Here is a 24,170-nt window from a genome sequence, read left to right on the forward strand (position 1 = left end):
TGTCTCTCTCTCTCTGTGCTTCACAGTGGCAACCCGTTTGGGGCATGGTGTTGACAAATACCATGTCCATGAGCCCCTACATTATTTCCCATAGTTGGTCTTATTGAGCAGAATGGAGAAATCATCCTGGGGGTTGGGGAGAGGTTGTATGTTCCCTCCTTTAGTTGGGTGTACAGATCACCCTGGGGCAATGCTAGAGTTCCTTAAGTCATCAGAACCCGGCGTTCCTTCATAGAACAGCTTGATGAATCATTTTGGTGGCAGTCACAGATAGGAATACTCCGTAACTACAGGGAAGGTGCCAAGGGCTTTGCTGACTATGACATTTCCCCATGGGTTTGTGTAAGGAGATGCAAATCAGGGAGGCGAATCAGGTTGCCACATTTTTGTCTCGCAAACCTGAACCATCTGGGTGGGCAGAGTGTTGACCAGCCTCCACATCACAGAGAGAGGTGGTACCAGCAGGGTGATATTTAGCTGATGAGTCCAGGTGGCTGTTGAGCAGAAGCAAGAGGTCTTCAAGACAGCCTTCTGGTTTTGTCTTGGACAGAAAGGTAGACCAAAGCACAGCAGACAGGTGAGTTGAGGAAGCCTTATGAGGATGGATGTTCTTGACTCTTGCTTCTTGTTTAGTTTCTGTTGTCATGGGCAGACTTGGGATTTTGGAAGCCCCTTTGGCTGCCTATTTTCTAGAACCCAGTGGGTCAGCGTAGGCATTGAGAGGTTGATTCCAAACCAGTGTTTGTCTGAATAAGCTTCTCTTCTTTCTCCTTCCTTAGCCAATAGCTCTTCCTCTGCGGTCTCTATCATCTTGCTTTTGACAAACAGATTGATGAAGGAGGGGGTCTGTGTTATGGTCCTAATATTATCTTAAGTACAAACATGAGGGATGGTTTGTAGGCAAAAGATGAGTGCGTGTATGTTTTCTTTCATTGCAATGGATTTTGCTATAGTATCATGAGCTCATCATAGCTCCACCCTGATGTATGATAACGAACTATCCTAAGATCACTGTATGGTGTTGTAGTATTTGTGCTAATCCAAAACCAAAGTACTGGTCCATTCAAGTAACAACCTTTTTTTTTTTTTTTTTTTGGATGACCCAGATTTATCCCATGTAGACCTTCTGAGTGTAAGCCTTCAGGTTTAGCAGCTCCTCGAGACTGTGTAGTCATCCAGATGTGTTTTAAGGTAGGTTTAGGGACAGAGCCAGTTAACTCAAGAGGCAGAGAGAGGTAGGGGGACCCAGGACTGGGCAAAGTAAGAGCTCCTTAAAAACAAAGTAAGAGCAGCAGAGACTTTGATGACGGGAGGTTCGTGTCTTGGCAGATTCTGAAAAAACCAGTTTTAAATGTCAGAAATGGAAATTTGGCTTTGTCATCTCTTGTTACCATGGGGACTAGTGGCGTGAACAAGAAGATAATACCTGTCTGTGTGTTTTTTTTTTTTTTTTTTTTCCCAGCACATTTTATCTCTGGCCAAGGGAAAAAGGAAGGCTCCCAGCGGTGTGCGATGAAACTCGGGTGAGAGAAACAGTGAGCTATTTTGCAAATGCAGTGGACACTCTAGGGACACCTGGGAATTCAGCTTTATACATAACAGGGATTCAACGTCATGTTTTCTAGCCATGGTTGGTTGTAGATCCACACTGACATTCTGGATTTGGTTAAGTCGATGATAAAAATAGGAGATACATTGGCAACTGATACAAATATGAACTGCAGATTTCCAACATAGTCGTGTTATTTTCAGATGCTGCAGGTTATTTAGTAGCATTGCATGGTGATGCGTGGTAGGTCCATTTGTGGCGGTCACAGCATAACACAGAGTCTCAGCCCATCCCTGTGCTGTGCCCAGTGTGTAACACTGCATGCCCGCTACACTTTAATGACAGAAATAAAAATAAGTGAAATATGGTCAAAATAGGATGTGAGAAAGGCAGTTCAACCCATGTTGGGTAGATGAAAACACACGTGTAATAATCATGATTTGACAACGGGGAAATGTCCTGGGCATATGGGTCTTGCCTTTGAGAAGTTCATAGTCTTGGGGGGGGATATGTTTGGGTACAAGCAAAGAGTTGCTACTCATGTGGCCAACGTTGTTTTCTGAGCATTCACAACGGGTTCTGAGAGCAGACGAAGGTCAGGGACCATTTCTCTTCTTTCCGGAGGACATATTTGAGGTGGGTTTTGAAATACGGATAAAAACAACATGGAAATGTTAGCAGCTAATAGTTCAAGTGTCCAATATTCATTACCCGGCAATGGAGTAGGGATCCAGTAGGAAGGGAATTACCTATTTCTTTGAGAGAATGGGACTCGAGTTGGGACTGACCAGCATCCTGAAGGGGGTCTCTGGATTCCAGAGACCAGAATTCAGTTCTTCACCAAAGTTCTCCCTTCTCCTTTACCCCGGGGTTGCTTTTTCTTTGTTTTGTTTACCATTTGCTGCTGTTGGTGTTTGCTGCTCCAACCAAATGTCCCCTTAGCAAACCTCTACAGCTGCCCACGTGTGAGCTTCATCGGGTGTGAAGGAAAGTCAGCAGGCTCCTTCTTCCAAGGATATGAACTCAGGAGTCTCATTGCTTCTGGCCTAAGAAATGCTTTGTCTCTGAGTAAACGATTTCAGACTTCACCTCCTAGAAAAGAATTTAGTGTATGTGAGTGGGGAACCCAGGAGAAGATCACTTTGAGCCTCATGGACCCCATGCGATAGCAGCAGCCAGTGCTTGGGGAGAGAAATTTGAGAGGCTCTCCTGTTTCTCAGGGAGATGTGCCTGGTTGTTTTCATGAGAAGGGCACATTGCAAAGGGACGTAGCTCCCAACATCATTGAACAAAATCCATGCTTGTTTTTCAGGAGGCTCTTCATTGCTCTGTCTTGGATATGTGTACTCTTAAATCCATGCTGGTCCCAAGAGGTGCCTGACGATAAGCCTAATGTAGTCCTGATTATGGTAGATGACCTTGGGATTGGGGACCTGGGCTGCTTTGGCAATGACACCATGAGGTAAGGTTTCAGACTGAGTTGTGTGATTTCATCTGTTGTCTGGGCTTGGGGGGTTGATGAACGTTTATGACGATATCGTGTGGAAAACCAAACTCATGGGTGGGAAATTGTCTTTACAAGGAGAAAATCATGCTAAAATCAGGCCTGATTGGAGTTGAATCTTGGATCTGCATTTATCGCTGGTGAAATCTCGAGGGAGTTACTTAACCTCTGTGTCTTGGTTTTCTTTCCTGTCGGTTGAGCGCACAGGTGGGTAGTATACAGGTGGGAGTTCATACGTGCAGAGCATTTGGAGTCAATACGTGACACATAGTGAGCCCTCTGTGATATGCAGTATTATGACACAAGTGACGGTTTTAAAAAAAGATTTATTTATTTTAGAAAGGGGGGGGTGCGGGGACAAAGAGAGAATCTCAAGCAGACTTTCCACTGAGCATGGAGTCCAACGAGAGCTTGATCCCATGCCCATGAGATCATGACCTGAGCCAAAACCAAGAGTCTCCTGCTCAACCAAGCCCCCCAGGTGACCCCAATAAGTGATGATTTTTATGCATACTTTTACTTGGTGGAACTGGTCATTTTGTGCTTCCTAATTTTTGAAGCCTTTTAAGGTGATATCCTTCCATTTTAAGAGTGGGTCCTCTGAAAGAATCAAAAACCATAGGGCCAACAGAGTCAGAGCTCTGTGGTAGGTGGCAGAGGCCATTGACGTGTGTCACCGTCACACTTGACGCGTGAACCCTGTACTTGAACAATTCCATTTTGTTCGATCACTTCTGTCACGACGAAAGCTAGGTCTTTATTTGCATCCAGGCAAGGGATTGTGCTGTAGAAATCTATCTGATGGTCTCCAACCTCCAGGCGTCTTTACAGGGAATGACAAGGCAGGGGTTGCGAACTTGGTCTAGGACATCTCTCTATGGAACACGTGCATCGAACTTTTCCTTGTGTCTGTAAGTAGGTAGGCATAACTAAAGTCCGTAAGTCATTCGCCTTAATGAATCAGTCCACAGGCACTAAGTTTTTTAAATATATATTTTAGAAGCCAGGGCCATATATTCATTAGACACCATATCGCAGCAGCAAATTATATCAACCTTCCAAGAGACAGCCACAGTCTAAAACCTCAGCTGTATTTTTTTCCATGACGTGAGGAGAAAAAGGAAATAGGGCTCTGCGTGCGGTGACTTATTCGGCTGTTCCGAGCTCTGGGAATCATCATCAACAGCCATGTTGGTTTCTGCCTTTGTCTGTCTCTTTCTTCCTCCTCCTCCTCTCTGCAATCCCCTTTCTGTCTCTTTCCAGGACACCAAACATTGACCGCCTAGCCCGGGAAGGTGTGAAGCTGAATCAACACATCTCTGCAGCCCCCATGTGCACCCCAAGCCGGGCTGCCTTCCTCACGGGAAGATACCCCATCCGATCAGGTGCGTAGATGGACATGCTTGTTTTATGGTCTGTGGGCACATCAGGATTCAAGGAAATGAAAATGTGGCTAGTCGATTTTTTAAAAAAATTGCCCCCCAAACGTGCACACGCGCGCACACACACACACACACACACTGGTCCTTGTATTCACAACTGCAGATGTCTGCATGGAAACCACTGTTCCCCTCGTTGGCCCAAGCCATCCCTGGAGATGCCTCTGTCCATTCACCTCACCCTGATGGTTTATCCTGACTGTTCCATGATCGGGAGTAGGCAGGACTTTCCCTCCCAGGGCAAGAATGGCAAGCTGTTTTGGAAGGAATTAATTAATAGGATGCATCTGCACTAATTGGGGGTATCAAGATGAGGACCTGCCAAAAGGTCTCCAATGGTTATCACACACCTAAGGATTATATGGTTGTAATATGTTTTGTTTATTCATCTCTTGATTGACCAACTGTTGGGTTGTTTCCGGCTTTAGGCTCTTATGAATAGTTCTGCTGTGTCGCTGCCAGTACACGTTTTTGACTCAACACTTTTCGGTTCTTTTGGATTCAATACAATACAATACAATACTGGAATGGGTGGGCCATGCAGTTATATATTCAAAGGTGGTCAGGCCGGCCGTGATTTATGGACACATAGTCTATAGTTTAAGAGGAAGCAGAGCATATAATTCCTAGGTGAATGATGTCCAGTGCTTACGTCCAATTCTTAGTCAAGCTTGAGAAGCCCGTTGTTGAGCTTGTTTTACGTTGTCACATAATGTTTTACATCCCATGAGGTTGACAATATCTTGCTTAGCTTGTGTTAAGATGAATCAGGTCCAGCTGTTTTTTTTTTTTTTTTTCTTATGATAAACTTATAGGTGATTTGACTCTTCTTTTTTTCTTCTGTGCTACTCACTTTATGTAAAACTAGCTTCCCTAACATTATGAAGGAGATGGTTTCATGCAGAGGACATGGTTGCCAAATCCAACTTGGAAGACTTTTTCTCTTGCCTTCTTGTATATGGTATTTAAACAATGGGAGCTCCCTCTCTGAAAGTCTCCTACTGAATTGCCTTTCTTAGTTTCATATGGAATTTCTCATTCTTTTCACCCACTCTGTCCTGTCTTATTCAATTTCCTCTACACTCCTGGGTATTGCTTCAAGGTTGGGCCGCCATTTTGGAAGGACGCCAGGATAGGTCGGTTTACAGAGTTCTTCAGGCTGGATTGCTCCAACATTTTCCATACACCCAGAAATCTTCGGTTACTCTCAGTGAGACTGGGAAAAGTGCCTCTGTTTTTGCTTTTCTCCAGAGAACAGCCCGAGGCTATTCTGGGCTTCTTCAGTTAATGGATCCTTCAGAAACTGGTTTGCATTCTTCTGCTTCTTCTCTGTAAAATGTAGATCTTGGACTTGTTTGACATGTCCTCATCTACCTGCCACCTAGATTTGTCACTAGTGATGTTCATGAGTGAGCGGTTTTCTTATTGCTCTATTTTTGGTAAGGAATGGAGAGGTTCAAAAACTAGGTGCCTGGTCTTGCCAAAGGCCCCAGTGTCAGGTTTTTGACAGACATTTGGCTTATCTACCTTTTGTACAAATACAACTAAAATCTATTGTCAGAAAAAAGAATCCATTGTAGAAACAATAGGCTTTGAAGTTTTCACAAGGTTTCATTTTTTGGCTCCTTTTCTAATACGGTGATTTCCCGACCAAGGGCAGCTTGTGTTTGTTGTTCAATCACCAGTATCTATTGAACAGATATCTTGTGTCATCGTAAACATGCTGGAGTCTATGTGTAGACTGTTATTTGAATGATGTGTTTGTGCATGTCTGATAATGTTGTGTGCATGCAAATGTGTAAAGAGGTCTGTAGTGGAGACCAGTGTGCGTTCTGTTTGGGAAACACAATTTTCCTCCCCTGTGTGATGATTTTCTGTTCCTCACATGTTACATCTGTACCTTCCAGCTCCTGAACCCTCTATAACTCACTTCCCCTTCATGGTGGATGGATCTTAAAAATGTATCTTAAAAAAAAAAAAAGTCTTTTGAAAAATGTCTATACCCTGCATCTGTCACCCAACTCAAGATAAGGAACATTTCGGTTGCCTCAGAAAGTTTCCTTTGACCCCTTCCAGGATGTCCCCCTGGGTTAGCTCCTTCTTTCACCACTCCCACAGCTCAAAGAAGAGTCAATTCAGATTTTAAAAACTGTGCTGCTCCCTTTGGTAATGATTAAGTCCACATTTAGTCTCCCGATGGCGTTGCAGTGGAATGGTAACGAATGGTTTCCAATTGCATTGCACATTGATGGAATCATTGATGATTTACAGGCAGAAGGGATGTCTGAGAGGAACCCATCTCCCTAATTTGTCCCTAAGAGAAGAACAGTTCCTCCCTAAGTAGATGATGATGGGCATTTATTCACTGTATATGTGTGTTCTGTTGTTTTTTGTTTGTTTGTTTGTTTGTTTGTTTTGTTTTTCCATCCCACTTAGGAATGGTCTCTAACACAAAGAGCCGTGTCATCATCACACTTGGAGCCCCTGCCGGACTCCCTCGTAACGAGACGACGTTTGCAGCCTTACTGAAGAAGCAAGGGTATAGCACTGCAATAATAGGTAAGAAGTGGCCTAAGGCGTGACTTATTTATTATAAAAAAAAAAAATATGTGTTGTTCTATCCTTTTTTTCAAGATTTATTTATTTATTTGAGAGAGCACGAGTGGGAGGGGCAGAGAGAAAGGGAGAAGTAATCCAAAGTGGGCTGCACTGAGCGCAGAACCGATGTGGGCTCCTTCTCACGACCCTGAGATTGTAACCTGAGCAGAAATGAAGACTCTGATGTTTAGCCAACTGCACCATCCCCACACCGTGTGTTCTCTACTTGGCATGGTTTCCTTGGAATCCCTTTATTTCAAAATAAGCATGCATCTTGGCTATGGCAGAGAAGACCTTCTGAGTGAGGTAGGCTCTACAGCTGCCATTTCATTAACTACCTCTGACCTTTCTCTTTCCAACACTAATCTGTTTAATATATTATATGGTCTTTTTCAAGTAAACATGTCCCCCGTGTCCTACAGAACCCTCTTTCATTGTTGTGTTTTGTTCACCTGGGACCCTCTATCATAATGACCCTCTCCACTGAAAACACACACACACACACACACACACACACACACACACACACACACATGCTCACTCCTTCCTAAATGGTGCATGTTTATCCTTTTCATACATACTTCAGGCACCACAGAAGATCCTTTCCCACCTCAACACCAGGCCTTGCCCGATGGCCACCCCATGTTTTTCTATACAGACCTCTACTATTCAATGATGGTCTTGCTCTATTATCCTCTGCAAACTCTGAAATCCTTCACCTCATTGACCATGTATGATTTTAAGAAATGTGATGAGCTCTCTTAAGAGCACACAAATAGCTTGATGCATCATTAACTTCTTATGGGATCAACTTTGGACTCCATCTAAATGTCTACACCCCATAGCCATCATCCAAATAGAATAAAATGCATCTGAAAAAAAAAAATGTCTTTTGAAAAATGTCTACACCCTGTATCTGTCACCTAAATCAAGATAAGGAGCACTTTGGTTGCCTCAGAAAGTTCCTATTGACCCCTTCCAGGATGTCCCCATGGGTTAGCTCCTTTTTTCACCACTTCCACAGCTCAAGAGAGTCAATGAAGAGGAAAAAACCGGGCTGCTCCCTTGGGCAATGATTAAGTCCGCATTTAGTCTCCCGGTAATGGTATGGTAATGATCAGGATTCTTAGTTAATTGCATTGCACATTGATGGAATCATTGGAAACTTGCAGGCAGAAGGGGCGTCTGAGAATAACCCAGTTCCCTAATTTCAAAGATGAGGAAATTGCTTCTTCCCAACACTGAGAGACACATGAGACATTTGAATGCAAATGTTGCACAATAAGATCAAATTTGTCAGCCTCTCTGTGCTTGTGTATTTTCTCAAGATAAGTTGTCTGGTCCACCTAATTATTTCATTAAAATGGAACCATGGATATGGTACAGATGTCTTTTTTTTTTCTCACTGCCAAAGATGACAGATGTCAACCAATGATGACCCATTGGAACCTAAACCTACTGTCCCCATTTGAGAGCCTGGGTTTCAACTGGCATGAAATAAGATGCTGTTTGAAATCAAGCTTTATAACCAATTTGACATTGACAAGAGAAGACAATCTTAGTGGAGGTGCAGGATGGAAAAACCTGGGTCATAGCCTTGCCTCTCTTCTGTTTACCCCCTCAGTTACTCAGAGATGTGAGTACTTGTAGTCCTAACTCCACACAGGGAACTATTAATGTTTCAGTGGATACATGTGATCATTGTCTCTTAGAGTCCACATGCCAACAGGATGCCCATGCCCATGGGTGTTTTTGTTACTGTTCAAGGTGTGGCAAGTTGTAATAAATAAAGTTTAGTGAACTTTAGTGGGAGACCTAAGATTTCCATCCAGTGAGCTATCCAACTATCCTTCATCCATGCTTGGTCCATCTATTATTCACCCATCTCTAACTTCTATCTATCTATCATCTATCTATCTATTTATCTATCTGCTATCATCTGTCTTTATTATCTATATAGGCATCTATCCATCCATGCACACATCCTCTCATTCATCTATGTATCTGTCTATCCACCTGTGTATACATATATACATGCCCCATCTATATTCCATTGCTTATTTGTATCAGTCTATCTATCTAGTTATCATCTGTCTATCTACCTACCTACGTACCTCTCTACCTACCTATCTATCCACCATCCCTGTTGTCCATCCATCTTATCCATACATATCTCATTATCTAATATCATGTACCGACCTACCTACTCACCTATCTATCCACACCTGTAATCTGCCCTGATCTGTCATGCATTTATCTTAGTTGCTATGATGTATTTCCTTCTGTGAATGAGAAGCGGCCCAGTTCACATCCTGGCTACAAACTCACAGCTGTATTTTTCCTTCCTTTATCTTCCATTCTTTCTGGTCACTCACAACCCGATCTCAACACATATTTCTGTGAGCTAACGAAGAGCAAAAGAGGGGTCGGGTGCTGACCTCGGATGCTTAGGCAGAAGGAAACTATTTGCTGTTCTATTTTTGTGCACAAGTCGCTTGTTCTGAATGAAGAGTGCTCACGGGATCTTCATGCTGTGCCGGTGTACTATGCTTAATTTGTCTCTTTGTCATTTCAGGCAAATGGCATCAAGGCTTAAACTGTCAGTCCCGACATGACCAGTGCCATCATCCAAACCATTATGGCTTTGATTACTTCTATGGCATGCCTTTCACTCTCATTGACCCCTGCTGGCCAGATCCCTCCCGTGACACAGAATTAGCCATCGAAAGCAAAATCTGGTTTTGTGTGCAGCTGGTCGCCATTGCTGCCCTCACTCTTATCTTGGCGAAACTGTGTCACTTGATCGCTCTTCCCTGGTTCTTCATCCTCTCTTTGATTCTTTTTATTTTTCTGCTGGGCTACTTTTGGTTCTCCAGTTACACGTCTCCTCTGTACTGGGATTGCCTCCTCATACGACAGCACGACATCACTGAGCAGCCCATGAAGGCAGAGCGAACTGGTTCCATCATGGTGAAGGAGGCAATTTCGTTTATGGAAAGGTAAAAGTGATTTACAATTGACAAAATAAAAAAAAATCCATGAATCTTAATGGATTTAAGATAATATTTTCAAGAGAGGAGTGTTTTAAAAACATAACACAGTGAATACTTTTTCAAAAATGAGAGAGGAGGATTGGAAAAATGCTGAATTAAGAAATGGACTACTAGTATCTAGGTCTAGACAGTACAATACAGGATATTTTGGAGGCAAGCTGGACTCTTCAAGCAGTAGCTAAGGAAGGCTACCTCGTTCGAGTTCTTATTATTAAAATCACAATTTCTCCATTGGCCTTGAAATTCATATTTGGTCAGACCGAGCAGGTAGACTCACACAAAGCTCAAGATTACAAATCTGGCTTGTTAATTTATAATACATGTACATGTATACGTATTGATATACATACTGTCTGCATAAAAATGTGCAATGGGAAATGTATTTGCCAGGAAACCAGATAGTAGAATAAGTTGGTCACGGCACTGTTTTCCTATTTGGAAACAAAGTTCCTTGAGAAATTAAAACCAGGGGGCTTATCATTGATCATGAGCTATGTAAGGGATGTTATTCAGCTGAGATCAGTGGTGATCATTATAAAGCCCAATGCATCCAAAACATAATCCCTGGAAACTTTCTGAAGGAGTCACATTTATGGGTCTCTAGCTGTTGCATTTTTTTTTAAAGACTGTGAACACATTTTTTATTCACCATTTTAACATTGCCCAAGGCTTTACTGTGACTCATCCCCATCCTGGGGATTCCTCCTAGACTTCAAGGAGACGTTCGCATTTAGGGATGACAACAGATGTACAAGCACATGATAAGAAATAAGCTAATAGTCCTAAATCCAGGTGCTATCAATCCGAATTGTAGGGACTTTCCAATATGTCAGAGAAGCCGTACTTGAGAACGTACATTAACTGAGTCTTCAAACGTGACCTAGAAGAAGATGAGAAGAGGTGCCAGGCTTACTGGCTCAAGCTCAAGCACAAGGAAAATAGGTCCTCAGCTAAGGACTGCATGCGATGCAAATGCCACTCTGAAAAATTTCTGCTCTGGTGAGATATCAAAATGAAAAGGACGGGGGAAAAACAAATTTAAAAAATGGTTGTACCGTGGTGAGCTGGGTTGAGCAGTGTCCCTCCAATGTTGATGTCTACCTAGAGTCTCAGAATGTGATCTTATTTGGGAATAGGGTCTTTGGAGGTGTTGTTTGTGATAATGAGATCATCTTGGGGTAGGGGATCTGTAAGCCAGTGTGTGTTTGGGCGGCAGGTGGAGCAGTTTGGTGGTGTAAAGAATCTTGGGCAACCTGTAAGTAGCTTTGTCTTCACCTTGTACCACGGTAAGCACAATACAAATTTAGACTTAGAGAGATTAAACCGTCTTTGCATTGTGGTTTCTCTTAGGGCAAACTCCTCATCCCCTGGAAACGTCCTTTATGTGCAGAGCTGCAGATGCTTTGCAGGGGACACATTAAGATGTTATGAGGTGACATCATTATGCTAAAAGATCTAGATGAGCGATCCTGTTACATTCTGTGAGCCAGTTCAAGTCTGAAGACGCCTGCACATGTTGCTTACTGTTTACATTAGTACATCAGGAACAAATACGGGGGTGTGACAAAGTGCTTCCATTGCCAAGAGCTATGTTGAGTTTCAGAAGGTCTCTATGGTCCACCATGGCACCATGTGGAAAGGGAATGGGGACTCTGAATATTCGGAAGCTACTCTGTGGATTATTGAAGTTGCCACGAGCAACATTCGCCTGCAGGTTCGTGGATGGTGGAAGTTGCTTTTATCGGGCTTCTCAGTGTGTGAGTTTCCTGTGGCTCCTGGGAGAGACTTCCGCAAGCAGGAGTGGCTTAGGGCAACACAGACTTACTATTTTATGGTGCTAGAGGTCAGGAATCTGAATCTCATCCTACATGACTACAACAGAGGCATTGAAAGGACTGGCTCATTATGAAGGTTTTAGGGAAGAGTCTGTTTCTTGTCCCAGGCTGGAGGGGCTGCAGGGTTTCCTTGACCTCCTGCCCACCCTGTTTTTTGCTCATATTGGGGACCCTATTACAAAGACACTTGTGATTGCATTGAATCCACAGCCAGATAATTCAGGATTATCTTTCCATCTCTGGGTCTTGAACTTAATCCCATCTCCAGATTCCCTTTTGTGATGTAAAGCAACATCTGTATCATCTCAATCTTCAGTATCCTATGCAAACCATCCTTTTCATTGAAGGACACCATTTCTTAGATCCTGCCCCCCCCCCCGGCCCCTCCACCCCAAGATGACCTCTCCACTAATTACATCTCTAAAGACCCTATTCTCAAACGAGATCCCATTCTGAGCCTCTGGGTAGGCACCAGTTTTGGTGGGATGCCATTCCCACCAGTTGGGATGACCCAACTTTTTTTTTTTTTTTCATGTTTTCCCCATTCTTTATGCAGTCATATGTCATCAGAGCAGACATTTTCCAAGGAGTGTCATCTGTGGCGTGTCCTACCCTGGTTAGCTGATAACCTATATTCCCTATGGGTTGTCAGGGCTCGAAGTGGGTTATACGCATTTCCTTTGTCTTCCCAGGAGACCTGAAGGTGTGCAGGCAGCTTGCCAAGACATGTCTGTCCATGCTTGCTTGGGGGTTGTGAAAGACTCAGAGTTTTTAAGAAACCACTCCCAAGCCACCATCCCTTCGGTCTTTTGGGTGTGACTCTGGACTGAGACTTTATCAGTCGTGGGAATAGTGTTCTGGGCAAGGCTGGATGGGCTTGTGAGCTCCCTTGGGACAGGTGAGGTCACTCAGGAATTAAACCCTCCCACATAAGTCCTGGGGAGCAGTCCAGATGCTGGTATCTACCCCAGCCAGATGCTTTCTCCAAGAGGCAGCCTTGTGCATGCATCCCCTCTCTTGGGGTGTGTATAGCATGGATGGACACTGGGTCTGTGTGACCCAAATGATGTGGTTCCCCTTCGCAGCCTTTGCAGACTCATAGTAGACTGATTGTTGTCTCCCCAGAAACCGTGAAGGACCTTTCCTCCTTGTTTTCTCCTTTCTGCATGCGCACGTGCCTCTCCCCACCACGACCGAGTTCATCGGCACCAGCCAGCACGGCTTATATGGGGACAATGTACAGGAGATGGACTCCATGGTGGGTAAGTAGCAGGACCTATGGACCGTGGAACTCTGTGCTTTGATAGTTCAGGACACACCAGGCACGGTCCCCCCCCAGGCAGCCCCAACGGTGTAGAAGGTGGAAGCCCACAACGAAGTCAGCACAAAACCACACTCAGTGCTTGTCCTGTGCATGGGAGTCTCCGAGTTTCCAGGATATGTGTATGAGTGAGCAAATCAGACTCAAGTTTTCTGAGCAGGAAGACAGAAAAGCACATGCAGCTGGCCTCGTGCGTGGGCGGGACGGAAGCTTTGGGTTATAATCATCTTCCGATGGAGGATGTTGGCATGGAATAGACTTTAGCAAGCAGAAAGAGGCGTTAGGAATCAAACCTGAAAGGGGCACCTGGCTGGCTCAGTAGGCTCCAACACCTGATTCTTGGTTTTAGCTCAGGTCATGATCTGGACATCCTGAGATCGAGCCCTGCCTTGGGCTGTGTGCCCAGCGTGAAATCTGTTTCTCCTTCTCCCTCTGCTCCTCCCCATGCTTTTTCAATCTCACTCTTTCCCTCCCTCTCTCTCTTGAATAAATAAATAAAATCTTCATAAAAAAAAAAAAAAAGAATTCAAGCCCGACCAGAGGGAAGCCAATGAAATATCATGAATTCTCAGTCTTAGAGAAAACATTTAAAAAATATATATATATTTTTATTTTTTTAAGATTTTAATTATTTATTCAAGAAAGGGGAGAGACAGAGAGAAAGGGAGACAGAGAGAGAGACCAGGGGAAAGAAGAAACAGAACAGAGAGCTGAGCAGAGAGCCTGATCATAGGACCCCAAGATCATGACCAGCGCCGAAGGCCAACACTCAGCTGACTGAGCTACCCAGGTGCCTCTAAGAATTATTTTACATGTAAATAGTATTTAATGAAATATAGCACATAGGAAGGCATGTCCTTGGCTTAAGTGGGTGTAGGTGTGGGTTCCCTGGGTGTGGGGTGCGTGGGTGTGAGCACGAAAAACACGCAGACAAAGAACAAAACCAGAAGCTAAGACCTAGCCCCAAGTCTTGGGAATTGCTGTTGTCCTTGTTAGGAAGTTTTGTTAGAAAGTTGATTTGGTTCCTGGTTGGGGTATCAGATGGATGAATTGGTTCAAAGTGTCCTTTTAACAGTTAAGCAGTGGGATCTGTTGATTGCATGAACCTTTTGATGCGTGGGGCATGCCCTCTTCCAAGTGTGTTCTGGAGGGATCCCCATGAGTGTTCTAGGAGTGGGAACCCTACTCAGCATTGTCATTCCCCTTGGCAGTTGAGGAAATAAAGGCACAAGATACTAGGGTCTTGGTCAAGGTTCCAGGACAGCTCTGGGGGAGCCAAGATCAGAACCTACTCACTCCTATTTGCTAACTCAACAGCTGCTGGTGTAGGGTCGGGCTTTACAGACAGAGATGAGGAAACCTGGCTGAGTCCTTCTGAACCAACCCATAACCCCTCAGACTCCTACAGTCTGACAATTCCCAGGTGTTGGGAAAGCTAGGGCAACTCCTTCCCCCCCACCCTCCACCTGGCTTCCTGCTTCTGCAAACCCAGGTAGAAGCTTCCAATGCAAATGGCATCCCTGACCCAACCCAGGGGAAATTCTCTGGTGCCTAACTAGGCATGCATCCAAAATGAGTCTCTGAGAATTCCCTTAGCTCAGAGCAGGTTCCTCCAGAACGGGACGAGAGAGTGAGCGCCCAGTGTGAGGCAGACGGATGAACCATGAGACCAGGAGGACAGGCTTGGCTGGACCCGTTCGTAGGAAAGTGATGATGGCTAAGATTAAATTTGGGATCAGGTGTGTAAGGGAAACAGGTGCCCTTGGCTGCTCCCCTTAGCAGGGCAGCAGAGACCCAGGAGAGGGCCAAAGTGTCTGAGAACTTTTGTGCACTCGCAAATACCAAGACACATGCATCTTGAAAATGTAAGTAGATGAGATGAATATGAGACATTGATTTCCAGGGTCACCGAAATCTCTAGGGTTTGCAACACAGACAATTACATTGTTTACTGGTGGCGAGTCACTTTGAGAGAGATTTAAAAATTAATTAGGTAGTGGCCATGGCAATGGTCAGCACCTGTCTAGCATCAACTGAAGCATGTGTATGTGTATGTCTGTATTTATAGTATACAGTATCTAGAATATATCACATTTGTGTAGATGTTTGCATTATACAGTACCTAGAATATAATATATAACATTTGTGTAGATGTTTGCATTATACAGTAGCTAGAATATATAACAAATATATAACATATTTGTGTACATGTTTGTATTATACAGTAGCTAGAATATATAACAAATATATAATATATTTGTGTAGATGTTTGTACTATACAGTATCTACAATATATAACAAATACATAATATATTTGTGTAGATGTTTATATTATACAGTACCTAGAATATAATACATTTGTGTAGATGTTTGTATTATACAGTATCTAGAATATATAATATTTGTATACATATTTGTATTATATAGCATCTATGAGATATTGTATATATATATTATTATATGACATATATTATTATATGACATATATGACAAATATTATTATATAATAAACACAATATATGTAATACAGAATAAATATAAAATCCTATATATAACACCTAATAAATGTATAATATATAAAATATATAATAATATAATAAACAATATAAATTTATGTAATATATTATATATAATAGAAATTCAATGACTATAAATATATAACATTGATAAATGTTTATATAATCTATTTTAGTTGATGCTAGAAATATACATATTTGTAATAAAAATTTATTTTTATATAAAGGTATTAAACATTTCCATGCTCACCACATAATTTTTTTTAAATCTCTTGAAATACTAGGGATAGAAACATCTCAAACTAACTTGGTAACTGTAAAGGATGTGATTATCTAAACTGTACAGAGTCTAATAAAATAAATATGTATAGTTTTTGCATGTTATAATTACAATTATGATATATCATGCATAGTATATAATATAGTTACATTATTAGTTTATATTATTAATATATTATCAGTATATTACTATTAGTATATTCTCATGTATTATGTTATATAATTATGTGTTATATACAATAGAATTAATTGTTCATATTACATATTACAGACATATAATAATAGTTTTATTATACTTTCTAGAGTTCTCAAGATAAACAACTATGTCCATTAACAGTATCAAATTAGGGTCTTCATCTAACTACATGTATATTTAGGTTTTCTGTTAATTTCTTTGATCAGGGAATCCTAAAAAATGAGTTATAATAATAATGAGAGAAAACCCCTTCTTTTGTAGCCAATGTTAGTGCAACAGTTCAATATTTTACCCTTGAGCATAAGGTTGGTCAATGCTTTTAACTCGCTCTATTCTCAATGTTTTGAGAGATTTTTAAAACATTATTAATTGGGGGGCACCTGGGTGGCTCAGTGGGTTAAGGTCTGGCTCTTGGTTTCAGCTCAGGTCATGATCTCAGGGGTTGAGCCCTGCATTGGGTCCTGAGCTCAGTGTGGAGTCTAGTTGAGAGTCTCTCTCTCTTTCCCTCTGCCCCATATATAATATATAATATAAAATATACTCATATACATATATCATTAGTAATAGTATATCATGTTCTATATCATATAATGTACATATATCATTAGCATATGATATTATTAATAGCATGCCATATTAATATATACTATAGCAATAATATACATAATAATATAGGACCTGAGATAATACATCTGTTGACATAATTATGTAGTATAGTCCTAGGACAGAATTAGAGTAATATTATAATTAGTTTATTATGCATACACATACATATATATCCTACAAATTTCTCTGCTAGAAATATGCACCAAAAGTAATACATTTTCTTTATGTTAAAAATAACCCATTTCAACATACAGTAGGTGATAAGGTATCATTTATAGCAGCTCCAATATCAAAAATCAATATATAGGGGCAGCTGGGTGGCTCAGTGGGTTAAGCCTCTGCCTTTGGCTCAGGACATGATCTCAGGGCCCTGGGATGGAGCCCCACATTGGGCTCCCTGCTCAGTGGGGAGCCTGCTTCTCTCTCTCCCTCTGCTTCCTACTCCTCTTGTTCCCTCTGTGTCAAATAAATCAATAAAATATTTTTTAAAAATCAAACTTAAAACACTAAACTACATGCAGAAGATTTGACTTCCAGATCAGAGAAGCAGAAGCAGGTGGCCCTGGAGACAGTCCACGGAGGAGGAGAACGTAGAGGGGAGGAAATTAACTCAGAGTGACAGGGGTTGAATATCACAGGCCAGGTCGGTGTTGGGGGGTTGCATCATGCTCCCCCCAAAGAAAGGCCCACATCTTAACTCCTGGAATCTGTGGAAGTGACAGTATGTGGAAATAGGGCCTCTGTTGATGGGATCAAGTTACAGTGAAGTCTTTAGGGTCGGTCCTAATGCTGTGGGGCACGTGCGTTTGCAAGAAGTCAAGAAGCAGGAGCATAGACGTACGCAGACGACCTGCCTACATGGGAACACGGATGACCAGAGCACGGGAACGCAGAGCCACTAAGATGCATGGAAGTCATGACAGAGGCAGAGACCTCAACCCTTCCAGAAATACCAGAAGCGTGTTTCTTAAACACTCATCTGATGCTCCTTGAAAACAGAAGAACTGTTAGCAACAATATAACAAGCTTTCACCTTTTGATAAAGGAGTCTAAATCAAGAACAGAAACAATGAAACCCCCACATGAAAAATCAGCAAACGCCCGATATAACTAATAAGTTAAAAGTATCAATGCTCGTGTCCATATAACACAGTAAAAGATAAATACGATTACCAGGCAGTAATAATGTAACAATGGAAATTAGTAAAATAGTAAAGAACGAATCCATTTTTCACTCCCCGTTTAGCATAATTACCTGTCCAACGCGAGACGCTGATGAGGAGTTCAGAAAACATGAGTCTTCTTGAGCTCACACACTACCCACGAGAAGCAGGGGACATCATGGATGAAAGGCAGTTTTGCAGTGAAATGGGTCACAAGTCGGACTGGCGTTATAGCCCGAAGCTCATGAAGACATTCATAACACGAGTCCCTTCTCCCCCTTTTTATGGTTTCAGGCAAGATTCTCGACGCCATCGACTTTTTTAGTCTGAGGAATCACACCCTTGTCTACTTTACATCAGACCACGGGGGACACTTGGAGGCTCGGGTGGGCCATTCCCAACGTGGAGGGTGGAACGGAATATACAAAGGTAAGGAGTGGGAATTGGGAGTGGGGTCCAGTTGTGAATAAGCTCTCCTGGGCTCACGATCTTGGGCATCCATGAAGGGAATGGATAAATGTGTGACAAAGCGGGCAAGTGTCTTTTATTTGACTCTGGGTAAAATGGAGTGTGTAACCGATGATACGTTTTGGGGGAGGCTGGCCCCCCAGGGCTGGCGTTTGGCTGAGGGCATATCTAGAAAGCTACCTCCCTGGTGACCCCATGAGATGTTAAAGCATTAACGTACTCACGTGACTTTGAATCGAGTATCGACCTACTCAGCGATTCCCTGTACAAGACTGTTGATAGAAGATTGAGTGTGGTAGATAGAGTACAGAGGACAAGGAAGCTGGGGGGCTCATTTGCGAAGATATGGCTGGGCACGCAAAGCAGCAAGCCTGTGTCTGGTTTTATAATTAAATGCCCAGATATCAGCCCCATGTCCTGGTGTGACTCTTAGTGCATGAATAAATGTTCCATTGGCCACCATGTTGGACTGGTCTGTGGTATGCATCCTGACGTGGAATTATTATCTGGAAAGTGTTCGGTGTGCATAATTCTATCTATTGGAAGAGATATCATCATTTTTTTTTCCAGAGAAAAATAAAATATTCATGCTTTCCCACTGAACGCAAAACAACTGAGCTTATTTTTACATGAATAATGAGAATACAGACTGAGTAGGAAATAATGATTTTTGCATGAATGGGTACTGTCTCCCTGAGTCTGACCACAGGGCATGAGGCATGAATGTCTGCTGTTGGGGGGCTTTTACAAGTAAAGTACATTCTTAAGAAAACAAATAAATCCCATAAGGTAAAGTGTTCTTATTGAAACTCTATTTTTACCTAGTCGGACATCTTTTTAAAAAAATCTTCATTTCTCCATGCGCTTGATTGAAATTCCACTTTAATTTAATGAGCCAATAAAACTCCATTAAGACCATAGGATGGCCATTCCTCCTGGTTCCCTCAAGGCAACACTGCTTTAGACCTGTCGTGTTGGGGTCACTGTTGCCTTCTGGGTCCATGCTCTATAATGCTTTGGTTTGGGATAATAAATGAGCATATACCCATACTATTGTATTCAGTTTGTTTTCAGGGTGCAGGATTCAGTAGTGAGCAAAATCGAAGAATCAGTGCTTTCAATACAGTTTAGTGGAGGGAAAAAGAGAATAAGTAAATTTAAGTAAATAAATAAATTAATAATAATAAGTAAATTTAAGAAAATTCAAATTTTCCACACCAGGATAAAAGAGAATAAGTAAATTCTATGATATTTTGAGGATAGTAAAAATCTAAAACAAAACAAAACTCAAAAGCTTCTGGGAGGGGGGCATTGTCATTCTAAAGGACATCTATAAGCAGGACTGAGGAAATAGTGTGCAAACGTGTGAAGGTGGCGGGGGACATGGCAGGTGTATTTGTGAGGTTACAGCGTTGCAGGCAGACCAAAAAAAGCCTGTAGAAATGTCCCAAATAGAATACGATTAGCTACTTGATCAAAATTCTACCAGCAGCCCAGGACAAAGTAAATCCACGGACATGTACTGCTGACCCCCATCAGGACTCTTTAAGGGGTGGGCTCTGAGCACATGGTCTGTGTTGATACTCATTTACCTGTCTAAGCAGTCTTGCTACCGTGACCATTTTAACTGGTCCTCTGTTGCCTTGCCTCGTAGGTGGGAAAGGTATGGGCGGCTGGGAAGGTGGAATCCGTGTTCCGGGACTTATCCGCTGGCCAGGAAGACTGCCAGCTGGGAAAGTGATCGAGGAACCTACAAGTTTAATGGACATGTTCCCCACACTAGCGGCCGTCTCCGGAGGCATGGTCCCTCAGGACAGGTGATGTCACACCCCCTGTTCTCATCATCTTTGTTCTCAGAGCATTCAGGACCAAGGTAGCGAAGTCCGTCTTAATGGGTTGGACGTTGTCCCCAATACCTAGGGAAGTTTAGCTTTGTCTATGTCTACTATAGAAGATCGGGAAGGTGGACGTGAAGGTAAGGCATTCCATGGGCCCTTGGAACACTGATGTGACTTTTTTGAATTCGAGCAAGAGGACACTCTTCAGATGGGGTGGCACCATTCCCTGGGAGTGACTGACCAAGGCAGGCTTCCAGGTGACTTCTTCACAGTTCATTCTAATGGCTTCTACCCCCTGACACGTGTCCCTTGTAAGCCCAAAGACTGATTCCCGTGTGTCCTTCTTATACGAGGGACCTTGTCTCTTTCAGAAGCAAACGAAATGGATCCCAAAGCAAATTAGAAACAGCAGCAAAGAAAGATCTCAGTGTTTTTTTCTAACCTCCTTTTTAGCGAATCTTGGAATTTATTGAGAATTTACATAAAATAATAACAGAATGCAAGTCCCTTCTACTAAGAAGCGTATTTATCAATTTCGGCTTAATGGCCCATTTTACAAAATAGTAATATTAGTGGAAATGTAGTTTTCTTTTAACTGAGCCGATCGTAGCCATAAAAATAACTTTCTACTCTATCACTGGGGTTCACTAACTCTGGGACATGGCCATCGTCTAAATATTAAACTCACAAAGGTTATGCAGAATTACAATCTAAAGAAATATTGTCTGCTAAGCTCTGATTAAGATTTTCCTTCATAGAACTGATCTGGTTTTCAGTTTTCTTTTCTTTTCTTTTCTTCTTTTTTTTCTTTCTTTCCAGAATTAGCTTTAAAAATGTCCTATTTTTATTCTGTGTGCTTTTCTATTTTTCAATGGAAAACTGATGTGAGGGAATCCAGAAGATTCTAAACACACACTTGGTTCTATGATTGAAGCCACATTGGCCATTTGTGTAGAGGTCTTTGCGTAGACATCAATGGTTTATTTCTTTGTGATAAATGCCCAACAGTGGGAAATCCGGGTCATATTATTCATATGTGCCAATATATTGCTAATATCTATTTATGAGAAACTTGTTGGATTGACTTTCAAAATGGCTGCCCCATCTGGCGTTCCCACCACCGACACGTAAGATTTCCAGTTGCTCTACATCTTTGGTCACACTTGGTATGGTCACTCTTTTCCATCTTAACCATTATAATAATTGTGTAGTTGAACGTCATGCTGGTGTTCATTTGTGCTTCCCTAATGACTAAGGATATTGGACATTCTCCTTTTACTGGCCACCCTTGTCATTTTTCATGAACTATCTATTCAAACTGTCTTCAAACCGTCTGCCCATTTTTATTTTTAAATTGGGGATTTCATTGTCTTATTGTTGAATGGTCAGAGCTCTTTATATATTGCGAACACAAGTTCAGTTCCTTATCAGATCTGTGTTTTGTCAATCATATTTTCCATTCTGCATCTCACCTTCATTCTCTTACATTATAATTTGAAAAGCAGAGGTTTTCAATTTTGATAAGGGTCAATTTGCCTGTTTTCTTTTATAGATTATGATTTTTGTAACCCATCTAAAAACTATTTTTCTATTCAAAGGTCACACGGATTTCCTATTTCTTCTGGTGGTTTCTTTACTTTCAGGTTTTACATTTAGACGTATGGTCCATATTGAGTTAACTTTTTATATGGTGTGAGATAACGGTTCAGAATTATTATTATTATTATTTTTTTGCTATTTAGGTATTCAGTTATTCTAGTGCCTTTTAAGGAAAGACTGTCCTTCCTCAGCTGGATTACCTTGGACATTTGTTGAAAATCAACTGATTGATATATCCACTGGTCTGTTTCTTGGACTCTCTCATTTCACTGATTCATATGCCCACCCTTATGACCATACTATGCTGGCTTGAATACTCTTGCTTGATTTTGGAATTATTTAGTTGAACCTTGAAACTTCTTTCTTCTTTTTCAAAATTATTTAACCTATTCCAGATTGCTCTCACATGTCAATTTTAGAATACATTTCTCACTTTCTATGAAAAAACCTTCTGGGGTTTTGGTTGAGATTACATTAAATCTATGAACTGCTTGTTGAAAATCAAGATCTTAACCATGTTGAGTCTTCCAATCTATGAACATTGTTTATCTTCCTTATTAGTTCTGTTCTCAGATGTTTTATGGCTTCAGGACACAAAATGTTAATATTAGAAAAAAGTATATCCCTTGATATTTCATGTTTTGTGATGTAGTAAATGGTATTTTAAAAAATGTATGTCCTGGTTGTTCATTGCTAAGATTCAGAAATAAAATTCTATACTGGTGAACTTACCAAACTTAATTAGTTCCACTAGCTTTTTAAGGGGTTGTCAACACAGGTAGTCATTGTGTCTGAGAATAAAGACAATGTTATTTCTTTTACCATCATTTTTAGGATGGTATGACATCTATCATTGTATTTTTTATTATGAACCAGGTCTTAATTTTTCTAATGAGGGAGAAGATATGTTTTCTAATATAACTTAAAAAGCATCAGATTTGTTTCCCATCTTTCCCATGAGAATGTAATGTACCTGACAGTGTGCACAGATTTCCAGAACAGTCAGCACGCTATTCTCTGGGCCCAGGAAATGTCATGGAATGCACAGACCATCCCTCCAACAGCCCCCTGGCCAACCTCCCTCACCTGACATCCTTTGTGTGTGTCCACAGGGTGATCGATGGCCGGAACCTCATGCCTTTGCTTCAGGGTGAAGTGCAACGCTCAGCACACGAGTTCCTGTTCCACTACTGTGGAGCGTTCCTCCACGCTGTACGCTGGCACCCCAAGGATAGTGAGTACACCAGCCCCTATTTCCTGCAGATACCAAGGTCATGGTCACTCATGACCACTGAAAATACCTTCTTGAAAAACTTTCCAAGAACCATCATCTTTAGAAAGGCAGGGGGAGGTCTTGAAGAAATAGGCATTTTTGAGAAGCAGAACGAATGGGTTCTTCCAAGAGTACTTAAAATTCTACTAGCAGATTCTGATTTCTTAGTATTGTTCTAAGGATTGCATGATATTTAGCATTAACGTATGGGCAAAGAGAATGATCAGGTAGAAGAACACAAGATCTTCTTCTGAACTTCTTTTGAACAGAAGGTCAGTTGGCACAGGAGTTGTATTTCTCTGACGTGTCTTTTCTGGTCTAGGTGAGGCAGTGTGGAAGGTACATTACGTGACACCCGTGTTTCAGCCGCCAGGAGCTCAGGCCTGCTATGAGACTCTCTATTGCCAATGCTCAGGCAACCTGGTCACCTACCACGACCCTCCTCTGGTCTTCGACATCACCAGGGACCCCTCCGAGTCCACACCTCTGACACGGGACACAGAGCCCTTGTTTGACGTCGTGATCCGAACAGTGGCCAATGCCGTGAAGGAACACAAAAGAAGCATCATTCCCGTCCAGCAGCAGTTGTCCGAATTGAATTATAACAACCCGTGGCTGAAGCCTTGCTGTGGTGTGTTCCCCTTCTGTCTGTGTGACAAGGAGCGGAACATCTCAGTTGTGGAACCGTAAGGAGAAGCAAGGATTGAGATCAGGCAATCCACCTGAGCAGATGTCGACATCTGCGAAATTTCAAGGAAGGAGTTGAAGAGCCAATGGGTTTCTTTACAGCTCCAGATCACTATGTGCCCATTGGTTGTGACACTGTTAACTTCTTTTTCTTTTCTGCTCTTGGTGAGATGTGTGTGTCTAAACCTGTCTTCTGGGGTTAGGAGACAAGCATTCACATGGGCTCTGTTGCTCTCCAAAGCAAAC

The 24,170-nt window shown here is 42.0% G+C and overlaps 1 protein-coding gene across 1 annotated transcript in view; it reads left to right on the plus strand.

Annotated features, from left to right (window-relative positions):
- The window catches only part of ARSF (arylsulfatase F), a 29,442-nt gene extending 5,515 nt beyond the window's left edge, over positions 1-23,927 (plus strand). Inside the window, exons 2-10 of the mRNA XM_059158484.1 lie at positions 2,862-3,011; positions 4,317-4,438; positions 6,929-7,051; positions 9,666-10,089; positions 13,104-13,240; positions 18,354-18,488; positions 20,182-20,344; positions 23,077-23,198; positions 23,560-23,927. Coding sequence (XP_059014467.1) covers positions 2,862-3,011; positions 4,317-4,438; positions 6,929-7,051; positions 9,666-10,089; positions 13,104-13,240; positions 18,354-18,488; positions 20,182-20,344; positions 23,077-23,198; positions 23,560-23,927 — 1,744 coding nt within the window. The remainder of the gene's footprint in view (positions 1-2,861; positions 3,012-4,316; positions 4,439-6,928; positions 7,052-9,665; positions 10,090-13,103; positions 13,241-18,353; positions 18,489-20,181; positions 20,345-23,076; positions 23,199-23,559) is intronic.
- The last annotated feature ends 243 nt before the right edge of the window (positions 23,928-24,170 follow it).

Source organism: Mustela lutreola, chromosome X (assembly GCF_030435805.1).
Source record: "Mustela lutreola isolate mMusLut2 chromosome X, mMusLut2.pri, whole genome shotgun sequence".
Taxonomy (NCBI): Eukaryota; Metazoa; Chordata; class Mammalia; order Carnivora; family Mustelidae; genus Mustela; species Mustela lutreola.